Here is a 23354-nt window from a genome sequence, read left to right as displayed (position 1 = left end):
GTATAGTTAAAACAACCTTCGAACAAAACGGTAGACATGTTACAATGAGTGGACATAGGTGACTATATCCACAATTTATGTCAAATATTAGAAGTTATTTTGACTAACCTGTGACGCCCGACCTCAGCACAATAACCGGCCAGAGACGTTACACAGCTCACGCGCAAACGGGAATCTCGAGCAACGGGAGGCGGAGCCACCGCGAAAGCGGCAAACCTGCGGGCCAATCACCGTCGCTTTTCTCCAGTGTAGGCGGGGCCCCAAGCACCCGCTGACACAGCTGATTGGCTGCCTGCTGGTGCCAATCACTCACAGGCAGTTTTGAAAACCCTCGAGCTTGCGGCGAGGCGCGTCCGCCGCCACTCGCGGGGCGCTGCGTTCCCGCTCATTTCCACCCGTAATGACGTAATAACAAGGGTGACCTGTCCCTTCTCTCTCGCCTCAGGTCAGTTTGAAGAGGTTGGCCTCCCCGCGGACGGCACAGCCGACGAGTTGGTGCTGCGCTTGGGCGGTTTGTGCCGATGCGTAGTGACCGCTGTGCTGCTCAGGTTCCCGGGATATAGCGCCTTGTTTTTTCGCGGGGGGAGAGAAGTCACTCCGCCCCCCCTCCGACACACAACGGAACAGGAGAACCGAACCGGTAATCAGGAGAGCGTGTCCGGCGGCCTTGACCGCAGGTAACCCCGCCAGGACACTGGGGTAACACCCCTACTCTTTTCGAGAAACGCCCTGGGATTTTTAATGACCACGGAGAGTCAGGACCTCGGTATTGTCTCATCCGAAGGACGGTGCCTGTTTACGGTCTAGTGTCCCCGTCACTATACTGGGGCATGAGGACCCACACAGGCCGCAGGGTGAGCGCCCCCTGCTGGCCCCACTAACACCTCTTCCAGCAGCAGCCTGAGTTTCCCAGGAGTCTCCCATCCAGGTAGCCGGGAGCTGCGGGCTGGTAGAGCTACTTGCACCATATGAGCGCTGATTAAACGGCGAAACTGCCGCCTGTTTCTTGCAACACGACACGATTAGCAGCCTCCCGAAAGAAGTAGACCGGCGCCCTCTAGTGGCTACATATACTGCTACCAGTACCGCCCTGGACTGAAAACCACCAGCGCAAAGGAAAAGAGCCGATGAACTCAGTTCAGCCCGTATTTTTTTTTTTAAAGATACGAGTTTATATTGTAACGCTTACGGCCGTCAGTGGTGTGTAAGAGCCGGCTTACTGCTCTGCCCTTCCCTGTAATATCAGGACCACAGCTCACCGGCCTATAGAGAAATCTCTCTTTAGTTCACCGGGCTGTGTCCCTGTTGAGTGACGCGGGAGTCCTGGGTTCGAGCCCCTGACGGTGCGGGGCCGACCTGACGCGGCAAGGGCGCCCGCCTGAACCCCTGTTGCGTTACAATATCTTACTTTTAAAAAATACACCAACGTGTAGCGACACGCATGTGGTGTGTCGCCACATGCGTGTCGCCAAGGAAAAACAATTGACACCTGAAGAAGGCTCCACGGCCGAAACGTTGTGTTCTCTTTCTTCATTTTTTCAGCATGGAATAAACCTATTACTTGTTCCTTTGCAAGGAAAAACCATGCTTGGTGTGTTCAACCCTCCGAGGTGCAGTAACAGGTCTCCAGGCTCCAGGGCTGACGTGCCTGGAGGAACTCGGGGTCAGGGTGAGGCGAGGGGGCACCTCAGTGCTGGGGCAGGAGAGCGGACCACTGGCAGTCCACGCACAGCTCTATTGAATGCGTGCAGAAGGGTCCGCCTTTACGAGTTTAATGTTCAGCTGCAGACAGCGTGATTGCGCAACGATGCTGCCACCGTGTGGCCGTCGCTGGAACTTCCAGCACATGTCACTCAACAGCAACTTGAATTCCTGTCGGCTGTGAAATCAAGGACACATACAAATCTCACCCGGGATCACTCTTATCAGTGTACCAGACTGTTCTCCCCTCACACACACACCCAATCATCCCCCCTTCAAACACACACACTGCCCCCAACACGGACACCAACACACAGCTGAAAGTTCCTAAAACAATTCCTGAACCTTTATTTCTATCAAGAGGAAAAGAAACCAAAAAGGCAACTTTGAAATGAAAAGATTGAACACAAACCCACGAGAACTGTGTGTCTGTAATAATAACAATACCAATAATAATAATATAACAATAATATAATAATAACCATCATTATCAGAACCCAGAGCTGGAAATAATCAAATCAAGGAGCAGGGGACAGTGAGAAAGTCTGGGCTTTGGAGGAGGGAGTTAGGAGGAGAGTGAGGAGGACAGGGACAGAGAGAAAGAGAAATATACCTGTCGGGGAATAAGTAGCACCAAGAAACCAAGCCTGTCGACCTTTTCCAACCACCCGTGTCGCCTACAGTCCCTTCTCCTTCTTCTCCGTCCAGAACACACACACCAGAAGCAGATACAATAGAAACAGAAACATGGCATGTGGGGTCTTGCTTCCAAATGTGTGTCCATGAAACAAAAAGAGCAGATTCTGAGTGCGCGAGGAGCCAGCTGCGATGAGCGGCGGGTTTCTGCTGCCTGTTCACAAAAAAACCCCTCCAGACCCTTTCATCACGGGAGACAGGAGGGCGAAGTTCAGACTCCCCTCCCCACAGCACACGGAGAGAGGGGGTGCACTGGATTAAGACGGAGAGACGCACTCCCTCTCGCGGGGGCCAGGGGACAGAGGGAGAGAGACGGACCAGGGCAGCGGAGCTACTGCCCTCCAGCCGGTCAGGCAAGAAATCCGTTCGGAAAAGGGTGAGGGAGCCGGGCAAGACGACGAAGTGAGAGGAGAGCGAGAGAGGTGGGAAGATGGGGAAAGGAAACTAACGGGGAAAAACGGAGGAGGGGGAGAGTCCGAGCGTCTGCGGTTTGTCTCCACGTGTTTCCGTCTGAATCCGAAGGGATCTGGACCCTGCCGGGCTGCTCCTCCGCCGGTCTGCAAGGCCCTTGAGAGTCAGATGGAGGGAGGAGAGCGCTGGAGAGGCGAGGGGCCGGAAGGAGAGAGGGAGGCCGGCTGTGTCCTTGGTCTGCCAGTCCGTCCGCAACCCCCACCCGCCCTCGGCCCCGGAGTGACGCGCCGTCTTCAGGCCCGTCTGCTGCCTGCTGGAGTCTCCAGAACAGCCCCAACAGGGCAGCCTCTTCCACTCCATCACAAGACCTGAGAGAGAGAGGGAGAGGGAGGTCAGCTTCAGGGCAGTGTTAATGTGTTACTGGACACTGTCCACGTACTGAATGTGTAAATGACTCTGTGTCTCCCTTGCCTCTTCCCTCCCTGTATGTCTCTCACCTCTCCGTCATGCTCTCCTGCTTCATCCCTCTTTCCCCTTCCCCCTTCCCTCTCCGCAGTGGTGCAGAACAGCAGCAGTGGGACCACCTGCCTGGTCAATGGTGGTTGCCATACCAATGGGGGGGTGGAAGTGGGTGTGGCCTGCAGCCCCTCCAGCTACTGTGCACTGTCCCAGCCCTGGAGCAGCCCCTGAGCACTGTCCCCTCTCAATACACTAGCTCTTGAATTCAGCCCTACGGTCCCAATGTGAGTGTTGGTGACCTCTCTGGGGCAGATTTATACTCATACAACTCCTCTGTTGCTTAAGGCAGTTTGTTCTGAGCTGTGAGCACAACACAATGAGTACAGTCCCACCCCTGCAGTTAAATCACTCCCCATGTCCAGGCTTACCCCTCCCTCTCTTGGCCAGCACCCCCACTCCCAGTTTCCTTCTGCCCAGACAGCAGGGTTCAGGAGTAAATGCACAGGCAGGCCCAGCGCCCCGTCTGCACCCACACAGCACTGCTCCTCACCAGTGTGCTCAGCTGCAGTAGGGAAGGCACATCGCTGGGGGTGATTTGTCACTTTATTTCGCTGGCAGTCTAGGAGTGAAGGAAGGCAAGTTTGGCTAGCACAAGCGTTTTCCCAAGATTAACCCTTTGTTAAAATAATCTGAAGTTATTTTTATGGAGATGTATTGCTCAGTGTGTCTTTGAACCTGTTTTTTCTGTAATGATTTTATTTGGGCTTTTTCGTTCTTCTATCCCAGAACCTTAACAAGAGCTTGTTTTCAGTGCCTTGAAGAAGAGCAGTTTGGGGGGGAAAGAAGCAAAGTTTTGCTTTAGCACAAAAATGGGTTTTTCAGAGCCTGTATGAATTGTATTTTCTGTAAAGAAAAGTAAATCCTTGCAAAAAAGAAACCAAGCGAAGTAGAAGTGAAGCTGAAATAAAGACGCCATGTTTTGGGTAAATGTCTCGTCTGGGCTGTGTTCTGGGGTCGTGCTGATGTGAAAATCAGGCTGCAGTGAGGGGGGCAGCAGACCTGCTCCCCCAAGGCCAGTCTCCTCTCCTCCTCTGAGTTCAAGATCCGTACTTGAGTCATTCATCCACCTGCGAGTAGAACTCAGCTCATCCTTGTTCCTCTTTGCAGACTGAAGGGGGGACTGAGAGCTCAGAGCTCCTCTCTGGTGCACAGAGCAAACTGGCCCAGCCAGCATGTCTTCAGCAGGGCTGGATCTCCCTGCAAATAACCTCCAAACATGCAGACTCCACACAGACAGACACCAGAGGCTGGACTCCAGCCCAGGAGCCTGTAGCTGTATCTTCCTCAGCCTGGTGCTCTGCAGCTGTGTTCTAACCCTGCTGAATTGTGATTGCTGGAGGGAGGGATGAAATAGACAAACCGGCACTGAGACGGGCCGTGGGTCCTGCTGCGAGCTGTACAGGACAGATCAATGTTGGTGTTTTCACTGGACAAACACTAAGGACCCAGGGGAGCTGGAGTCTATTCCAGCAAGCAATGGGCTCAAGGCAGGGTAACCCTGGACAGGATGCCAGGCCATTGCAGGACACTCATACACCAGGGCTGTTTAACCTACAGTACCAGCATATCTGTGGACTGTGGGAGGAAACGGGAGCATCCAGAGAAAACCCACACAGACACATGGAGACCATGCAAACTCCACACAGATAGACCCCAGTGACTGAACCCAGGGCCCCAGCGCTGTGAGGCTGCAGTGCTCAGCTGCACACCACAACCTTCATTAATGGCAATTTCAGGTGTATATTTCTGGGATTCGGGCAGAGTGTTGGCATGAATGCTGGGGAGCGGTTTTCTAATACTGTACTGATGGTGTACCTACCTGCGCAGGTAATAGTATCATCCGAGCTGCCGGGGCCCTGGACCTCTTCTGTAATTGACTTCTTGTAACTGCAGTCATTTCTGAGAAAAAGACTTCAGCAGCAGGGGGAGTGACTCCCAGGTCAGGATATAAGTGTGAGAAAGTGCAGAGTCGGTCTAATCCACATCCTCAACTTACAGGTGTCCCCACGTTCTCTGTCTTTGGGTGAGTACTAAAATGTCATTTGGAAATTGTTCAGTATATACTGTAACTTAATAAGCAAATAAATTTAAAAAAATATATATTTTAAATACAAGGTTTGCTTGGGGATGTTTTAAGACAATATTCAGGTAATGGCTATTGGTCTCTTAAATGAAGTATTAAAATAAACTGCTAGCACGTGATACAGTGTCTTAAAATTGTTGGTAATACCCAGAAAGAAAAAAAAATGAATTTAGGCTTTTTTTTTACCTCCTTCACAATCCTTAACTCAGGATTAATAGATACAGAAGTACTCACACGTTTGTGGTCTGTTTAATTTAATGTGTACAAATGAGTGAGGCATTGATGAGTGGGTCAGAATTTATGAGTTTTTTTCAAAATATTTAGAAACATACAATTTTCATTGTTGTGATTTACAATTATAAAACCAAAAAAAATCGCAACTTCATGCTGCTGTAGTAGTTATAGTTTGGAAAGCAGACTGGATCTTGAGGGCAGAGACAGACACACAATAATGTAATAATGATAATTGGGGCAAAGACGTTCTCTTTTAGCAGATAAAATACATGCATCTTATTAACTGAAAACACTTTATTAATATAAAATTCACATGTAGGTATTTTTAATGTAAAGCTGAAGTGTGCGTTTCTGGGATTCAAGCAGGCTGTACCCACATGAGATCTGTGGAGTCGCTCTCCGATAGTGATGTTTCTGGACAAGATTACCTGACTGGTGCTGCAGTCTTGAGAACTGGACCAGTCTGAGGGCTGAAATAGTTTAGGTATCATAGGTGCACGCTTTCACACTCAGTTAAAAAAAAAGTCTCATAAAATTCCTCCACAAAGCAGATTTTTGTAAGTGAAGCACTGACCTTGCTGGTGTCCAATAGCGAGAGCAGTGTAAGTGTCCGAGGGCTGGTCTAGTGGGGATGGCGTGAGCAGGACGTCTTCACGGGAGTCTTGGATCTGCTGTCAGTGCCGAGTACAGCAGCTCTTCCTTCATGTCTCACCCCCAGGACCTGTACAGAACAAGCAGGTTGGCCGATGGAACTCAGGTGCTGTGACTAGATGTCTGTCTAGATTTCTTGTCTTTCTGTTTTTGATGTGCAAGGATATTGTCAGTCTGGGTGAAAAGAAAGCTCTTTATCTGAAGGTCTTTATTGTCTTTGTTCTTAATCATAGCCAGATTGAGTTTCTTACTCCATAGTTAATCGAATAGTGATTTTGTGGAAATAGGATCACTTGTTAAAATACCCTGGACCTGATCAGCTACACCACACATCTGTGAACATTATGACTGAACAACAGTAAGAAGAATCACTATGCTCTCTTGGAACCAGAGCCAATAACACTTGCACACAAGTTCCATTAAGACCTTATTTTCAAAATGTTTTAAAGAATGGAATTGCTTTTTTCTCTTAACAAATCTTATGCCATAATGCCACATTACAGCACTTTACATAATACCCTATTAAATTTCAGGTTTGAAAATGAAGAACACATTAATGGAGTTATACTTGCTGACAAAGAATAAAGGGGTGTGATAAGAGTTACAATACTGCTTCTCCAGAGTAACATTTTAGAAACCTGTTCAGTGCGAGGCACAGCATGTACTGAACAACCACAAAATTTAAGTTTGCAAAGATCGAAGGCTCAGGAGGGGGCTCCGCCTGTTTCCGTTTCCTCTGAAAGCTGACAGCTCTAGTAGACAACGTTTCAACAAGGGGGTGTTCTTGAAGGAAAGCCAGCGCCCAGCACCAGAATCCATCTTTGAGAAACAGAGGGCTGAACTGTCCTGATGTCTCTGAGAGGAAACTGTGAGGTCTGTGGACAGAGGTCATTGCTGAGGGTCCTGCACACTGTGGTAGCAACTTGCTTCCAGCAAGAAAACAGCTCAGGATTGATCCTGGACAGGTATATAAATGCCTGGGTGATCCACACCTTGGGTTGGGACAAATCTCATTTTTAATCTGCTGCTCGGGGTCACACCAATTCTGTGTCTGTATTGTAGGCGCATGGTTTTGTATTTACATGAGACAGTTCTATTAGTGGAGGACCTGGATGGCCTAGAAACAAGTGTACAACTCAGACAGAAGGAGAACAGGCTGAATGCATGACTCTTACTGTACATGGGGAAAGTGCAGCTTAACAGATAACAGTGCTTAAACAGGAAAGCAGAAAAACAGTATCAGTACAATATTAGTGAAGTCGTTAAAAAACTGTGCAGAAGACCTACAGCAAGTTTTTTTACTCGAAATTCAAAACCCATGGATTGAGGGTCATGCTTATAATACCGAGTGGTCCCCCTAGTGGCAATATCAGGTATGACACTCACCATTGCTTGTACAGAAAGTTAAAATTTTGAACTAATAAACTAACATCCGTCATTCCTTATTGGAAAAAGAATGTGCAAAGCACTGGATGTGTTTCCACACATTCTTACTTCATTTCCTTACAAAAACACAAAATATTTAATTAAATAAATAACATTAAATTACAATACTAGGTGTCATACCCATTCAAGTAAGAACTGTGCTCTGCTTGTTAATGTCAAATGAATGGCAAAAACATGAGTTAAGAACTCTAAAATATCAAACCTGTGAGAATCACACCTGAATAGTCACAGGATTTAACAAATATAGGACATTTTGCCAAGATCTCCTGAAAAACACAAAATTCCTGTAGGTGAGATATTTTAATCCCAGATTTGAACTGACCAAGCAGAACTGTGGCAGACCAGACTTTCTCTATGGCTAACAAATAGAGCAAGAAAGAGACCAGAATTTAGAAGTCAGGACCAGAGGAGCCGGAAGACAAGGAGTGAAGACCAGAGGAGGAGGAAGACAAGGAGTGAAGACCAGAGGGAAGCAGGAAGACAAGGAGTGAAGACCAGAGGAGCCTGAAGACAAGGAGTGAAGACCAGAGGAGCCGGAAGACAAGGAGTGAAGACCAGAGGAGCAGGAAGACAAGGAGTGAAGACCAGAGGGAAGCAGGAAGACAAGGAGTGAAGACCAGAGGGAGCCAGGATGCCCAGAAGGAGAAGCAGGAGCAGGAGCTCCACTGGACCAGGGAAGCACAGTCTGATACTCGGCTCCACCTCAGCTGCTGCTCCAGAACAGGCTGGTGTTGGGTGTGAAGGCTCGCTATCCATCCGGACTTTTCTCTGGGTTCAGGCTTCGGAAATTTGCCCAAAGCCACAGACGAGGCTCCACCTGTCTCAGTCTGGTGGAAAAAGCGTCACTGCAACTGGGCTGTGAGGAAACGTCACATGGCTGGACTCTTTTATACTGAGTCTCACTAGGAGAAAAAGCATCAACGCTCTCTCAGTGGCTTGATCGTCTCCAGTGGTTGGAGTCTCTTTCTCTCTCTCCCTCTTTCAGCAGCAGAGCTCAGCTGCACAGCACGCCCAGCCCTTCACGGCTGCCTCACATCCCTGAAAGGAGGCAAATGTGTAAACACAGTGGAACCTGGCTGTCAGGTGTCATGACCATGAAGACTACCTGCCGGCTCCACTCAGGTGGAGGTCCAGTTGACCGCCTGTCACAGAGCTGCTCTGATTCCACCACCGATTATTCATGTTCCAGGTGAAGGTGTCACTATAGACCTGACTGGCCCTACACCCCAGCTGGCTGAAGGACACGACTGTATTTTAACTCTATCTGGAAGAGATCCTTGCATGAAACACAGCCTTTTCAACAGTGACACCATAGCTGGCAACAGTTTAAAAGAAGAGGAAAAAAACTGATTTCGTTGAACCAGGTAGTAATGAGATATTTTACCTGATTTTCAGGGGGTGATCAAAGTATTGCATATATGAACATGGAAGTTTTAACTGGGTATTGACTGATAAGTACAGTTGAAACAGCGGACAAACAATATTATAGACAGCAGTAATGTCATGACAATAGAAACAAATAGGTCTAAAAACATGCAACAGCTCACCATCTCTTTGTATAAAATAAGGCAACGGTAGGGTTTCACTTTGTTAAAGAGCTGCTTGGGTGCTGTCTAGGGGAAAGAAAGTGCGTCTCCACTGGGTAACTCCTGTAATATTTCAAAGCAGGACTTCAGGGTGGTGGTAACCAGGTGGATACAAACCAGGATTCTCTATACATATATTTTTCAACAACTTAGTGCCCATGCCGTTTTTTTAAGATTGAAGAATTTTTATAGCTTAATACGGACAGAAATCCAAGCAGTAGATAAGTGAAGGATCCAGAGCCAAGCTTCATCGACCAGGAATTTAATCTATCTGGATACCCAGATTCACAGCTACATCCATTAATGTAAAACCTAAATTATATATGTAAAGATACAAACATATATAACTGTTGACTTTAAACCTTCTTTCTACAGTATCCAGTCCACCACCAGCCATGTCATCTGTAGGAACTGTTCCCATTGAGATGGCAGCTCTGGGCAGACCCTTCCAGCTGGGGATGCTGTATGACTGCCGCAGGGACGCACTGATCCCAGATAAACCTGTAGCACAGCAGACACAACTACACACTGATCCAGCTGGGCTGCTGTATGACTGACACACTGATCCCAGGTAAACATTCCAGATGAAATCTATTAATTTAGTGCCAATATACAATATAGGATTACAGAATACAATTTCAATCTTATTTGAATTTTATTGACATGTCCTAAACTCTCCTCACAGGTCTTTTTAAGCTTCTCGGTTCATGATACAGTTAATTCTATCACTGAAGCTGTTGAATCACAAGATTAATGAACTTCTTTATCACATCAGTGTCTCTCTATATGAAGCTTAGTACTGAACAAACCTCTTTGGCATTGTCCAGTGTGTCAGGAGCATTAGGTAATCAACCCTGATTCTATTGCAGCCATCACGCTGTGGGACCATGAGGAGCTACAGAAGAAAACCAGTGTGCGCTCCCAGAATAAAACTGAGCTCACCGTCTCTGCCTCAGACTCCATTGATGACAAAGCTTCGGCCCTGCAGGTGGACGCCTCACTGAAGGCCAGTCTGCTGGGGGGTCTTGTAGAAGTGGGAGGAGCCGCCAAGTACTTCAATGACAAGAAGAAATCCCACAGCCAGGCCAGAGTCACTCTGCAGTACAACACCACTGTCAGGTACGAGCAGGTGACCCATCCCAGAGTGTTTGAGGACGACATGGCCACCCATGTGGTCACAGCTGTGCTGTATGGGGCTCAGGCCTACTTTGTGTTTGACAGAGAGGTGTCTGAAGAAGAGAACAAGCAGGAGATCGAGGGAAAACTGAAACTCACGATTGAAAAGCTGAAAGGAATCTCAATTAGTGGCAAAGGCTCTCTGGAAATGACAGAACAGGAAAAGGCCGCTGGAGAAAAGTTCAGCTGCACATTTCATGGGGATGTTCATCTGGCGACAAACCCGTCCACTTTTAAAGAGGCCATTGAGGTCTACAGAGCCCTCCCGACTCTGCTCGGAGAAGGAGGAGAACACGCTGTGCCCATCAGGCTCTGGCTGTACCCGCTGGTCAAGCTGGACTCCAAGGCTACTAAGCTGGTCAGACACATAAGCAACTGTTTTGTCACACAGGCACAGACTGCAGTGGAGAACCTGGATGTGACTGAAATGCGATGCAGCGATTTGCAGAAACACACAGTTTCCCAAACCTTTCCTGGCGTCAAAGGAAAAATAGAAAATCTGAAACAACTGGTCCTTCAGTACAAACTGAATTTCATGGATAGATTAGCCAGTGTCCTGCCAGCTGTAAGGGGAGGTGGGAAAGATGAAGAAGAGTTCAGAGAGCTGATAAAACATCATGAAGACTCACCTTTCAAATTTCACAGGCTTCAACTGTGGCTGCAGAATAAAGAACAAGAAATAATAATAATAATAATAATAATAAACTTTATTTTATATAGCGCCTTTAAAGGTGGCTTCTCAAAGCGCTTTATAGGATGACAATAACAATAAATAAGAAGACTACAACAATAAATAAGAAAATTTCACAAGACAGGACACAATTATAATTACAACAATACAACAATAACAATAGAGGAGACCGTGGAAGATGGTATTAAGAAGAGCAGAGGGGTGAAGAATGGAAGCAGTTAAGTAAAGGCTTTTCTGAAAAGGAGGGTTTTGAGTCTGGATTTGAAGGAGTTTAGAGAAGGTGACTCTCTAATATCCTTGGGCAAGGAGTTCCAGAGCTTGGGGGCATAGCAGGAGAAGGCCCTGTCGCCCATACAATGTAGACGGGCTTGGGGGACAGTAAGGAGGGCAGAATTTGAAGAGCGGAGGTTGCGAGGTGGGGAGTAGGGCGATAAAAGTTCAGACAGGTATTGAGGTGCCAAGCCATGTAAAGCCTTGTAGGTGAGCATGAGGATTTTAAAGTCTATGCGGAATTTGACCGGAAGCCAGTGCAAGGACTCCAGGATAGGAGTAATGTGAACACTTGCACTAGATCTGGTCAGGATTCTGGCTGCTGAATTTTGGACATACTGCAGCTTGTTCAGAGTAGATTTAGATACCCCAGGGAGCAGAGCATTGCAGTAGTCAATTCGAGAGAATACAAATATGTTGATCAGCTTTTCAGCCACAGTTAATGATAGCATAGGGCGTAGTCTTGCGATATTTCTAAGGTGAAAAAAAGATGTTTTTCACAGTCAGTGGATATCTTACTAAACTGAAACACAGTGGTATAAATGTGCTGTCTTTAGACAAGGAGTTTAACCAGGTGCTGTCTGATCCAGACACTGAGAATGTGGTTTGTTTCAGCTTCACCTCACTCAGCCAGCCTGAGCCGTATCTGTCAGAGCTGACCAGCTACCTCAGACACCCAGAGAGCAGGAACACAGACACTGACACACAACAGGCCAGTACAGGATGGGTAAAGAGAGAGTCTGTTCAGAAGATGAAACTGTATCTGAAGGTTTTCTTTGAGTTAGTGAATATTAACAAGGCCCAGAAGGAAACTAAATTCTTTGCTGATTCTAAACAAGATGACCAGCGTCCCGGAGCGTGTATCTTCCTGTATGAGGGTGGGGATTATCAAGGTGTGCATTTTGAGCCCCCATCAAAGCCTGGCACCCCTGAGGCTCACACAGTGACACACAACAGTGTGACAGTACAGGTGTCCCCCCCCAGCTCCGCCACACTGGAGCACAGGGTGGAATATAAACCCAAGAAGCAGGAAGAGTGGGAATCTGTCACTGTCAAAGACACTCAGGACACTGTCCCTGTGTCAGGGCTGAAGCCTCACACTGAGTATGAGCTCTGATCCACAGCAGTGGGCCAGCTGGGATACATAGTGAGCAGTGACATCATCAGTGTGGAGACTCTGCCAGCAAGCCCCCCCAGAAACCCCTCAGCTCTCCAGGTGTCTCCAACTTCCATCACAATAACATGGGGAAATCCTTCTGCTGTTGGAGAGGGGGTCAGTATTCTGGGATACATCATTGAATACAGAGAGGAAAGAGTACAGAGCAGAGAGGACACATCTGATCAGTGGCTGAAGAAGAAAACAAACAAAGAACAGTATTCATTTTCTATGGAAGGCTTGACAAAGAAAACATCCTACAGAATCAGACTCCTGTGTGACTGTGGGGATCTTGGGACCAGCGCACCGAGTGGTGAAGTGGTGATCACAACAGCAGAAACAACACCTGTGAAGCCAATTACAGGCGACCCCAAGAAGTGCACTTTAATGAACAAGGGCGAACCTTCGATTTACAGGCTTAATCTGTCTAAAGATAAACGCAGTACCTGTCCCAAACTCAGCTTTGGAAAACCAGCAGTGAACAGTAGAAACAGAACGATCATGCTCCTGGGAGCGACGGGCTCAGGGAAGACCACCCTCATCAACGGGATGATCAACTACATCCTGGGAGTGGAGTGGGAGGATGAGAGCAGGTTCAAACTGATACATGAAGAGACCAACAAGACACAGGCTGAGAGTAAGACCTCTGAGATCACAGCCTATCAGATCCACCACAGTGAAGGGTTCAGGGTTCCCTACTCTCTTACTATTGTGGACACTCCAGGGTTTGGGGACACCAGAGGGATCGGACAGGACAAAATCATCACCCAGAAGATCAGAGACTTCTTTTCTGATAAGAATGGTATCATTAGTCTTGACGCAGTGTGTTTTGTGGTCCAGTCTGCTTTAGCACGTCTCACACACACACAGAAGTACATCTTTGACTCAATTCTCTCGATATTTGGAAAAGACATTGCAGGAAACATTGCAGTTCTTGTTACTTTTGCTGATTGTAAGTCACCACCAGTTTTAGAGGCCATCAGAGAGGCAGATATTTTGTGTGCTAAAGATAAAAATGACAATCCTCTTCATTTTAAATTCAATAACTCAGTCTTGTTTGCCTCCAATAATGGAGGAACAGGAGTTTCAGATCAGGATGACTTTGACAAAATGTTCTGGAGGATGGGATCAGTCAGCATGAAGACATTCTTCATCCATTTAAATACAATGCAGACCCAAAGCCTGCAGCTGACAAAGGAAGTTCTTGCTGAGCGCCAACAGCTGGAGGCAACTGTGGAGGGGCTGCAGCCCATGATCAGAGCTGGACTGATGAAGCTGGATGAAATCAGAAAGACACAGGAGGCACTGAAATGCCACCAGGACTGCATAGAGGCCAACAAGGACTTTGAGTATGAGGTGGAAATGACAGTGCCAATAAAGACAGACATCTCTGGAACTGGAATCTTCATCACTTACTGCCAAGTGTGTCATTTCACCTGTCATGATAGCTGTGCCTATGCCGATGACAAGGATAAGAAAGATTGTTGTGCAATGGGCTCAGATGGCAACTGCACAGTCTGCCCAAAGAAATGCTTCTGGAGTTTACACTCTAACATGAAGTACAAATGGGAATATAAAGTTACTAAAGAAAAGAGAACCTATGAGAACCTGAAGAATCAGTATGAAGAAGCCTTGGGGAAAAAAATGGATGCAGCGGGAATTGTAACACAACTTGCAAAAGAATACTGTCAAGTGCAGAACCAAGTGTTAGCGCTAATTGAGAAACTGAGTCACAGTCTGAAGCGTCTGAAAGAGATCGCCCTCCGGCCCAACCCCCTGGCAACCCCTGATTACATAGACCTGCTGATTCAGTCTGAGGAGCAGGAGGCCAAGCCTGGGTTCAAGCAGCGCATAGCGGAGTTACAGCGAGTCAGAGAAGGAGCTGTGATAGTGCAACGTGTGGCCAGAGGAGAGAAACTTCTGCCAGGGGAGCAGAAGGGCTGGTTAGAAAAGGGACTTGATCAGGTAAAAGGGTTGTTTACAGATATGTGCAACTGGATTTAAAAAAATAACACAGCAGAGACTAGTAAAATGTCAGCTGCAGCAAATAAAGAAAACAACGGTGATGAGGTCTCACAGCCTGATACAACATCTAAGAAAAAAAACAAGAAAACAAAATAAAGCAGTGACGTTGGCTGACTAAACCTGCAGTGTATTTAATAGTCACGTTTTTTAATCTGAAGATTTTGATTTTAAAGTAAAAACTACTGGAGTGATGGATGTACACATGCCAAATTTCCACTTGAAACCCAGTCTCTCAAATTCTTAGTCGCACAAGACTGCAGTTCCATCTTCGACAAAACTGCTAGAGCTACACACTTCCTCTGATTATTTTACCTGTGCTGCGTCCACACAAATAGTACAAGAAGTAACGCTCCTTTATCTACTGCTTCCCAATTCTCTTGTTTACTCAAGTACAATACACTCAACCCCCACTCAAAAACAGACCCATCTGTAACTTTCAACTTTCATTCCACCTCCGTTCCCTTTCTGTCCCCTCTCGGCCGAGATCAATTCACTCTTCACTTCAGTTCCCCTTGCCAGGGATGAAGTCGACTGCAGTAGAAGTATTGCCTCAAAACCAGACATGGGACTGCAGCAAGGTCATATTCCACAAGGAGAAGGACGTCAGGGATTACTTCCTTTCAGACACCTCCCTTGCTTCGAATGTCTCAGAGCTGCATCACACTGGAGAGAGGGCTGACATCTCTGATGTCAGAATGTGACAACACTGGTCCTCTGGTCACCTTGCCATTTCCTGATTAAGTGGCCTGTCTCCGGACCTACATACTGTTTCTGACTCTCAGAAGTGAAGCACGGACCTCTTCCTTCTGCTAATCTTCTGTTATTTTCAAATCAGTAATCACCAGAATTCAAAACATCCACATGGGCTCTCCTTCACTCATCACTCTCTCCTCCTGGGTGATCCTGTGTTGCCAAGGAAGCTTCTCCGTGCCAGACTCTTCTGTCCCTGTCACAGCAGCAGCCCAGTTTGCTGTTTCCTTATTCATGCTTATTCCTACATTGTGAGGCAGCCTGTCAGTCTGCAGCTCTTCAGGTACAGGGGGTACTCAAGGCTCAGCCCATGCCATCCAGGTTCTTCTTTCTCAGCTATGGGGAGAAGAGACAGTGCCATCTTGCCGGGCAATGTTCTCCTGCCCCACTCCTGGTGCTAATGTCTCCAGCCCTGGCTCAGACAGTCAACAGCGGTCCTCAGGATTAAACACTGCATCTCCACTGGGAATTGTGAACAAGCTCCATGTAGCCCAACAGGGACCCATGTTACCCCATAGAAGAGCATCATTTCTATCCCTTCAAGCTACCTTGCAGCCCACTGAGTGCCAAAGGCCTGTAAGACGGCCCAATGCATCACTGATGAGACTCTCCCCTGGAGCTCTCATTCTCTCTCCTTCCATTATGGAGCTCAGATACAGACTAAAACCTTTTTCCTCAATTGGTTTAATGAACCTCTTAATTAGCCCAAGAGAATTGGCTATTTCCACCCATTTCCACCACAGCTCCATTCCCTCTCTTGGAATCCATCTCCTTCTGAGCGCTGAAAACTCAGGCCAGCTGTGCCTTGTCAATGAATACAATTTACAGTTGGCTATCGTGGCCCAAGGACACACCACTGACATCACACAGAAGTAGAAATGTTCTTTGAAGTTTCTCTTTTGCAGCAAATGTGTTTTGATGTGTTTGCTGGAGTCCACCGAGAAATACTTATTGCTGGACTGAGGTGGAGGGGCTGAAGCCACCGTCAGGCCTTGAGTGTCTGAGGTCTGACATTCCCTGCAAAAGATGTAAACCTGCTGATGACGACAGTCTTCACTGCGAGCAGATATCAAAGCCATTGCGAGCACACGAATCTGCACAAGCGTTTCTTAAAATACTGTGAAGAATTTGTCTTCTCCCTTTCTCCAGTATTCCTCACTTTTCCAAAGAATACTAGCATTATATGTGAAAGTTATATATAAAATGAATAATCAGGGTTTGAACTATTGCTTTTTCAAATGTTGACTTTGTTCAAATGTAACTTTAGTGAGACTATACTACTATAATCACTTTGTTTTGAGTGAACGTTTAAAACAGTGAAATTGAATTGTCTAGTTTTAAGGTACTTTTCTAAAAAGGGCAAAACCCACCTTCGTCTTTTGTACGAACATGTGCACTCCAGATACGATTTCTATTGTTTGATGTGAGTACTTGGTTTCGTAAGTAAACCAGTTAAAGAAGGGAACAGAGGTCACAAGTTCAGATTTTAACACAATAATAGGTGACCTTTAAATGTGTGACGGGCACCAGACAAGAGCCGGTCTGTGGAGAGCCTTGTGACTTTGTTTCCACAGATGTGGTTGAATTCTACTTAAGTGCCCTGAAGTGTCTAAATATTTTTAAAGTATTACACTAATTTTTCATATTTACAATACTAAATTACTGGTGTTCAGGTTTAGACTGGTCATGCCTTTTGACTTCCAGTTATCACTTGAACTGTAAATTTAGTTTACTTGCTATATTGCCATTTATATCTGCATGTTTGATACGGTGTATATCTCATGAATTAACATTAACAACAAGAGTTAAGGTGTTTTTCTACAGCACAGAACTATCGACCTATTCGATACATTTCTTGTATGTTAAAGGAGTTTTAATTGCTTTAATTGTGACTTAGATTTAATTGCTTTGATCTTGACTTAATTTAGCAGATAAAATAAGATTGTAATCTCTATATACTGTAATATTTAGATTCAAAATAAATTACTACAAATTTGATATGAGCAATATCATTTCTGAGTCGTCGTGTTTCTGTCGGAGTGAATATCCGCACACTGGGGTTCTGTTAATGTAAGACCTGTTATTGCCATCAAATTATTTATTAACCTAAATTACTGTCTGTGAAAACTAAACTCTCAACCTGCCACCCTGCTTGTTGGACACAGTGAGCTGCTTTACAGCCCTCTTTCCACTGCTGCTCTGTCAAACTGTAGTACAGATAACGGCTCACTTCCCTCTTAAGTCGCTCAGTATTCAGACAGCAGACTGCGACTCCATCTGCAATATAAGATTACAGATCATAAGTGAGTCCTGATAAAAAAAACTGCAAACTGTGACCTGTAGTTCAAGCAGAAGCTTGACTTTGGCAGCTGTTCCTTCAACACTAGACACTGTGAAAGTCTACTGTCCTGAGGAATCAATACTTCGAATTATTGTTCCTGTGCCTAGTAGGCTTAGCAGGTCTTCATCAGGTCAGCTGACATAAATGGTTTTCCCTTCTGATTGCTCCTCCACCCCTAGTTGTCCCCCACTTCTGTATATGTATTTGGAATCATTATTGAAAAGGAAATCCACGTATGTGTCACGCCCGACATCCCTCCCTAGAGGGCGCTCCACTGCTCCATTGTTGTTCCTGTGATTGTTAAGCTCCCCAGGTGAACCCTCTTAGCTTCATTATTTATAGACTAGCTCCTCCAGTCCTTGGGGCTCATCATTACAGTAAGGATGTTGCGAGGCCCGCCGGGCACCAGGAAACCCTACGTCCGTCTCCTGAGGGCACAGGCCTCATCCCCGACACCTCCCGCTCCCTGAGCCCGGGGTCTGGAGGACCTGGCCCCGTCACCCTTGGACCTCCATGTTTTGTCTGTCCGTGTGTTCCCCCCTCCCGGGGGATTTTAACCTTCTTGTGTCCCAGGATGTATTATTCGCTGATGGACTCTCAGACTGTGCCCTGACCTGCCTTTGGACCCATTTGGATTTGGATGCTGTTCTTTGTCTTCCCCGTTCACTGTCTCTTGAACTATTATTAGAACTTAGAACATTTGGTGTTCCTGCTCTTAGTTTGTTCAGTAGTTTTACGAGTCACAGCCCTGTGGTCTGTGACTTAGAATCAATTCACATTACTTATACAGCAATGTACGCCCGAGAAATCAGAAACACCTGTCAACCATTTGTCTCCGTGCTTATGCTCACCTGAAATTTGAGGATTGAACCCAACAAATGATACTGTTCTCACAGTGCTGAATATGTATCTAAAGAATGTCTAACGAAACAGAAGCTGAAATCTATACTTGTTGTAACCCTGTGCCAATTCATGCAAATAGTTTTAATAAGTAAGTTTTGTTGTTTTTATAATCAGGAGGGAGGGCCATAGCAATACAGCAGAAAGTGCCATCACCGTTTGCCAATGTCTTCTCACATGCTGTGTTCAGAGGGTCGTATTTAAAAAACGGTACAGTAAATTTTCTTATACTTCAGGATTTTGATAGTCTGAAGTATACATTGTATACAATGTGAAGTATCACATTGTCTCTCACACCTCAGTGTCAGAATTGTGAGACGTTTTTATCATCGGGGGGGAGGGCCATAGTAATAAGCAGAAAGGGCAATCACCTTTTCCCAGTGTAAGTTCAAGTTATACTGAGCTTTTAAAACTGTTTTGCGATTTTAAAAAATATATTCCATACAAAAACACATTTTGGACAGTCGCTATTTATTTGGCTATTCCCTTTCACTGAGGATGTCTACGGTACTCCATCCGGATCAGTACTGACCGAAGAGAGCCATCTACAGGTGAAAGGCGATATAACATCACTGCAGCAGCATTTAAGGTGGAACGAAAAACACGAATAAGAAGCCAACTCCAGCCTCGTCGCTGCTCCTCCCACTCGCTAGCTTCAATGTTTATCCTCGTCGCTAAAGATGTGGTAACTTCCAATGTGCATGCTTTGATGAACTTCAATGCTGTTTACTGTATTCTAACGAACAGTTAAGAACAGTTAAGAAGAGGGCGGAGCAGTGCCTCTGTGGCTCAGGATCTGTGCCTGTGGCAGGAAGGTTATAAGTTCAAATCCCGCGGCTGGCAGAGGAATCCTACTCCGTTGGGCCCCTGAGCAAGACCCTTCACCCAAACTGCTCCAGGGGTGCTGTATAAATGACTCACCCTGTGGTCTGACCCCCAGCTTCTTTCCCTGTCTGTGTGTCTCATAGAGAGCAAGCTGGGGTTTGTGAAAAGACAAATTCCTAATGCGAGAAATTGTATATGGCCAATAAAGTCATCTGATCTTAAGAAAAAACTTCTCAAACAGCAATGCAGTTTACTTGCTTACACTCACTTCGCTAACACGAATAGGTGGACAACCAACAGCTTCAGTTCCGATCACAAACAACCTCTGACCTTTAGATGATGATAACCTGCAGCAGCTACAATATTGTACAGTACCTACCTTCGCAGATAATAGTACCATCCAAGCTTCTGGGACTTTGGACCTCTTTCTGTAACTGACTTCTTGTAACTGCAGTCATTTCTGGAAAAGCATCAGAGGGAGTGACTCCTAGGTCAGTATATAAGTGTGAGAAAGTGCAGTTGGTCTAAAACTATATCGTCAACTTACAGGTGTCCCCACGTTCTCTGTCTTTGGGGAAGTACCAAAATGTTCTTTAGAAATTATTCACTACATACTGTAACATAATGAGCAAATACATTCTTAAGTAAAAAATATTTTAAATAAAAGGTTTAACTCAGGGATTAAAAAAAATATTCAGGTAGTGGCTATTGTTCTAGCTCTTCTTTAAATATTTTAAAACAACTGCTAGCACATAATACAGTCTCTGAAAATGTTGCCAATACCCAGAAAGAATAAAAGATTACATTTTCCTTTTTTCCTCCTTCACAATCCTTAGCTCACGATTAATAGATACAGAAGTACTCAAATGTTTGCGGTCTGTTTATTTTCATGTGTACAAATGAGTGAGGCATTGATGAGCGGTTCAAAATTTAAAACTGGTTATTATTTTCAAAACATATAGAAACACAATAATACAATTGTGATGTGCAATTATAAAACTTAACCCTTTTTGTAAATTTGCAACTTCATGCAGCTGGTGAAATTGTATATGGTTAATAAAGTGATCTTATCTTATCTTAAGAAGAATTTCTCAAACAGCAGTGCAGTTTACTTGTTTACACTCTAACACGATAAGGTGGACAACCAACAGCTCCAGTTCCGATCACAAACAACCTCTGACCTTTAGATGATGATAACCTGCAGCAGCTACTATATTGTACAGTACCTTCCTGCACAGATAATAGTACCATCCCAGCTGCTGGGACTTTGGACCTCTTTCTGTAACTGACTTCTTGTAACTGCAGTCATTTCTGGAAAAGCATCAGAGGGAGTGACTCCTAGGTCAGTATATAAGTGTGAGAAAGTGCAGTCGGTCTAAAACTATTTCGTCAACTTACAGGTGTCCCCACGTTCTCTGTCTTTGGGGAAGTACCAAAATGTTCTTTGGAAATTATTCACTACATACTGTAACATAATGAGCAAATACATTCTTAAGTAAAAAATATTTTAAATAAAAGGTTTAACTCAGGGATTAAAAAAAATATTCAGGTAGTGGCTATTGTTCTAGCTCCTCTTTAAATATTTTAAAACAACTGCTAGCACATAATACAGTCTCTGAAAATGTTGCCAATACCCAGAAAGAATAAAAGATTACATTTTCCTTTTTTCCTCCTTCACAATCCTTAGCTCACGATTAATAGATACAGAAGTACTCAAATGTTTGCGGTCTCTTTGTTTTCATGTGTACAAATGAGTGAGGCATTGATGAGCGGTTCAGAATTGAAAACTGGTTATTATTTTCAAAACATATAGAAACACAATAATACAATTGTGATGTGCAATTATAAAACTTAACCCTTTTTGTAAATTTGCAACTTCATGCTGCTGGTGAAATTGTATATGGTTAATAAAGTGATCTTATCTTATCTTAAGAAGAATTTCTCAAACAGCAATGCAGTTTACTTGTTTACACTCACTTCGCTAACACGAAAAGGTGGAAAACCAACAGCTCAAGTTCCGATCACAAACAACCTCTGACCTTTAGATGATGATAACCTGCAGCAGCTACAATATTGTACAGTACCTTCCTGCACAGATAATAGTACCATCCCAGCTGCTGGGACTTTGGACCTCTTTCTGTAACTGACTTCTTGTAACTGCAGTCATTTCTGGAAAAGCATCAGAGGGAGTGACTCCTAGGTCAGTATATAAGTGTGAGAAAGTGCAGTCGGTCTAAAACTATATCGTCAACTTACAGGTGTCCCCACATTCTCTGTCTTTGGGGAAGTACCAAAATGTTCTTTGGAAATTATTAACTACATACTGTAACTTAATGAGCAAATACATTCTTAAGTAAAAAATATTTTAAACAAAAGGTTTTACTCAGGGATTAAAAAAATATTCAGATAGTGGCTATTGTTCTATCTCTTCTTTAAATATTTTAAAACAACTGCTAGCACATAATACAGTCTCTGAAAATTGTTGCCAATACCCAGAAAGAATAAAAGATTACATTTTCCTTTTTTCCTCCTTCACAATCCTTAGCTCACGATTAATAGATACAGAAGTACTCAAATGTTTGCGGTCTCTTTGTTTTCATGTGTACAAATGAGTGAGGCATTGATGAGCGGTTCAGAATTTAAAACTGGTTATTATTTTCAAAACATATAGAAACACAATAATACAATTGTGATGTGCAATTATAAAACTTAACCCTTTTTGTAAATTTGCAACTTCATGCAGCTGGTGAAATTGTATATGGTTAATAAAGTGATCTTATCTTATCTTAAGAAGAATTTCTCAAACAGCAGTGCAGTTTACTTGCTTACACTCACTTCGCTAACACGAAAAGGTGGACAACCAACAGCTCCAGTTCCGATCACAAACAACCTCTGACCTTTAGATGATGATAACCTGCAGCAATTATAATATTGTACAGTACCTTCCTGCACAGATAATAGTACCATCCCAGCTGCTGGGACTTTGGACCTCTTTCTGTAACTGACTTCTTGTAACTGCAGTCATTTCTGAGAAAAAGACTTCAGCAGCAGGGGGAGTGACTCCTAGGTCAGGATATAAGTGTGAGAAAGTGCAGTCGGTCTAAAACTATATCGTCAACTTACAGGTGTCCCCACATTCTCTGTCTTTGGGGAAGTACCAAAATGTTCTTTGGAAATTATTCACTACATACTGTTACTTAATGAGCAAATACATTCTTAAGTAAAAAATAGTTGTAGTTATAGTTTGGAAAACAGAATGGATCTTGAGGGCAGAGACAGACATAATATTGCAATAATGATAATTGGGGGTGTAGTGTGCTCTCTGAAGGCACCAGTTCTGTAGGGTTTGGGCATTTACTGGGACAATTATTAATTGTACCAGTAAATCACAAAATTGATTCTTTTGATGGCTTTAGAGTCCAACCATGCGATATAACTCAAACAACGCACACACACAGGTACTAATACACGAGGATACATTTATTAATACATAGAATATGCATATAAACCTAACAGATCTTATCGAGAGGGTTATCAGAATACAAAAGGTATATATTCAATCAGTTACGAAGTGTTACACATCAAGAGGACATATGTTCGGTATATCATTCATTTAGACCGTTTCATAATTGAACTTGGTTACAACTTCTACATTAGATACTCAAAACAAGTACATAACTCTTAGGAATCAAATTGATATCAACTGGTTGGGATAACAATTGAATTCTCGAGCTGTAATGCATTGAAGTTGAATACTCATCCAATCTCTGGGGATTCAGATCTCCTGCGGGCTCTCTGGCTCCGCGCCAGGCTGTGCTGTGTGGCTTGCGACGGTGCGCTGCTGATGCTCACTGACCGGCTAGTTAGTGTTGGCTTTAACTAGCAAAGTTGTG

General features: G+C 44.7%; 3 protein-coding genes and 1 long non-coding RNA gene across 4 annotated transcripts in view; 2 read left to right on the top strand and 2 right to left on the bottom strand.

The window, feature by feature from the left end:
- LOC148674065 (uncharacterized) overlaps positions 1 to 4255 on the top strand; it is a 117421-nt gene extending 113166 nt beyond the window's left edge. Inside the window, exon 2 of the mRNA XM_088623812.1 lies at positions 3365 to 4255. Within this exon, the coding sequence (XP_088479938.1) occupies positions 3365 to 3498 (134 nt within the window). The 3' untranslated portion in view covers positions 3499 to 4255. The remainder of the gene's footprint in view (positions 1 to 3364) is intronic.
- The window catches only part of kdm5c (lysine demethylase 5C), a 162582-nt gene continuing 142265 nt past the window's right edge, over positions 3038 to 23354 (bottom strand). Inside the window, exon 29 of the mRNA XM_088623800.1 lies at positions 3038 to 3176. Coding sequence (XP_088479926.1) covers positions 3168 to 3176 — 9 coding nt within the window. The 3' untranslated portion in view covers positions 3038 to 3167. The remainder of the gene's footprint in view (positions 3177 to 23354) is intronic.
- On the bottom strand, positions 5921 to 6361 carry LOC148674064 (uncharacterized). Its single transcript, XR_015934139.1, has 2 exons — positions 6219 to 6361; positions 5921 to 6114 (listed from the first exon to the last, which is right to left on the bottom strand). It is a non-coding gene; the product is annotated as an uncharacterized LOC148674064 (long non-coding RNA).
- LOC148674063 (uncharacterized) lies at positions 9753 to 17407 on the top strand. Its single transcript, XM_088627145.1, has 3 exons — positions 9753 to 9830; positions 10172 to 11188; positions 12582 to 17407. Exons 1-3 carry the CDS (start codon positions 9753 to 9755, stop codon positions 14622 to 14624), a joined length of 3138 nt encoding a protein of 1045 aa, XP_088483271.1. The 3' UTR covers positions 14625 to 17407.

Source organism: Lepisosteus platostomus, chromosome 3 (assembly GCF_059453375.1).
Source record: "Lepisosteus platostomus isolate fLepPlt1 chromosome 3, fLepPlt1.hap1, whole genome shotgun sequence".
Lineage (NCBI taxonomy): Eukaryota > Metazoa > Chordata > Actinopteri > Semionotiformes > Lepisosteidae > Lepisosteus > Lepisosteus platostomus.
Note: the sequence above shows the minus strand (reverse complement) of the source record. Positions and strands in the feature narration are given on the sequence as shown.